The 610-nt window shown below is 49.5% G+C and overlaps 1 protein-coding gene across 1 annotated transcript in view; it reads right to left on the bottom strand.

Moving 5' to 3' along the window:
- Positions 1 to 339: 339 nt before the first annotated feature.
- Positions 340 to 610, bottom strand: part of ACSBG2 (acyl-CoA synthetase bubblegum family member 2) — a gene marked incomplete at its 5' end in the record, with an annotated part of 6,762 nt that continues 6,491 nt past the window's right edge. The window contains one exon of the mRNA XM_010166453.1: positions 340 to 458. Coding sequence (XP_010164755.1) covers positions 340 to 458 — 119 coding nt within the window. The remainder of the gene's footprint in view (positions 459 to 610) is intronic.

Raw genomic sequence — 610 nt, 5'->3', positions numbered from 1 at the left:
ACCTGATTGTTTTACATTCAGCTCAGGAAAAGGAAACTTTGGTTAAAACATAACATAATCTGGATTTCAGGTAAATGTTGCATTGCTCTTGTACAATTGGAAAGACACAAAAACAAAGAAGAAGCAGAGATATTGAGGCTACCTCAGCACTCGAGCACAGACACGGGAGAACACTGGGCACAAACACTCCACACGCTGCAGTACAAGGGCTAAAATCCATCCAGGTCAGCGATTCACAAGGGCTGAGTGGTGACCCAGCTGCCTTTATTTCAGCAGAGCCCAGGGAATCCTCCCTCAGTCCTCCAGCCTCACTTCAGTCCATGGCCCGAAGCCTGGGGGCTACTGCCGAAGGGGGGTGGGCTCTGTGGTGGTGGGTGTCTCTGCATCCACGTAAAACTGAGCGATTTGGTCTTTGTATTTCTGTGCCACCACCGCTCTCCTCAGCTTCATGGTTGGGCCTGGGGAAAAGAGACAGGACGAGGGTTTAACAGTGATGGTCCCACCTGGGGCCACAAATCAGTATTGGAGGGAAGGAGACACTGACTTCTAAATTTCTCTGTGATTAATAAATACTCCATTTCTTCCCCTGAAATAACAGCACAGCCCCCCC

Source organism: Antrostomus carolinensis, unplaced genomic scaffold (genome assembly GCF_000700745.2).
Source record: "Antrostomus carolinensis isolate BGI_N321 unplaced genomic scaffold, ASM70074v2 scaffold25754, whole genome shotgun sequence".
NCBI lineage: Eukaryota > Metazoa > Chordata > Aves > Caprimulgiformes > Caprimulgidae > Antrostomus > Antrostomus carolinensis.
This window is presented reverse-complemented; position numbering and strand designations above follow the sequence as displayed.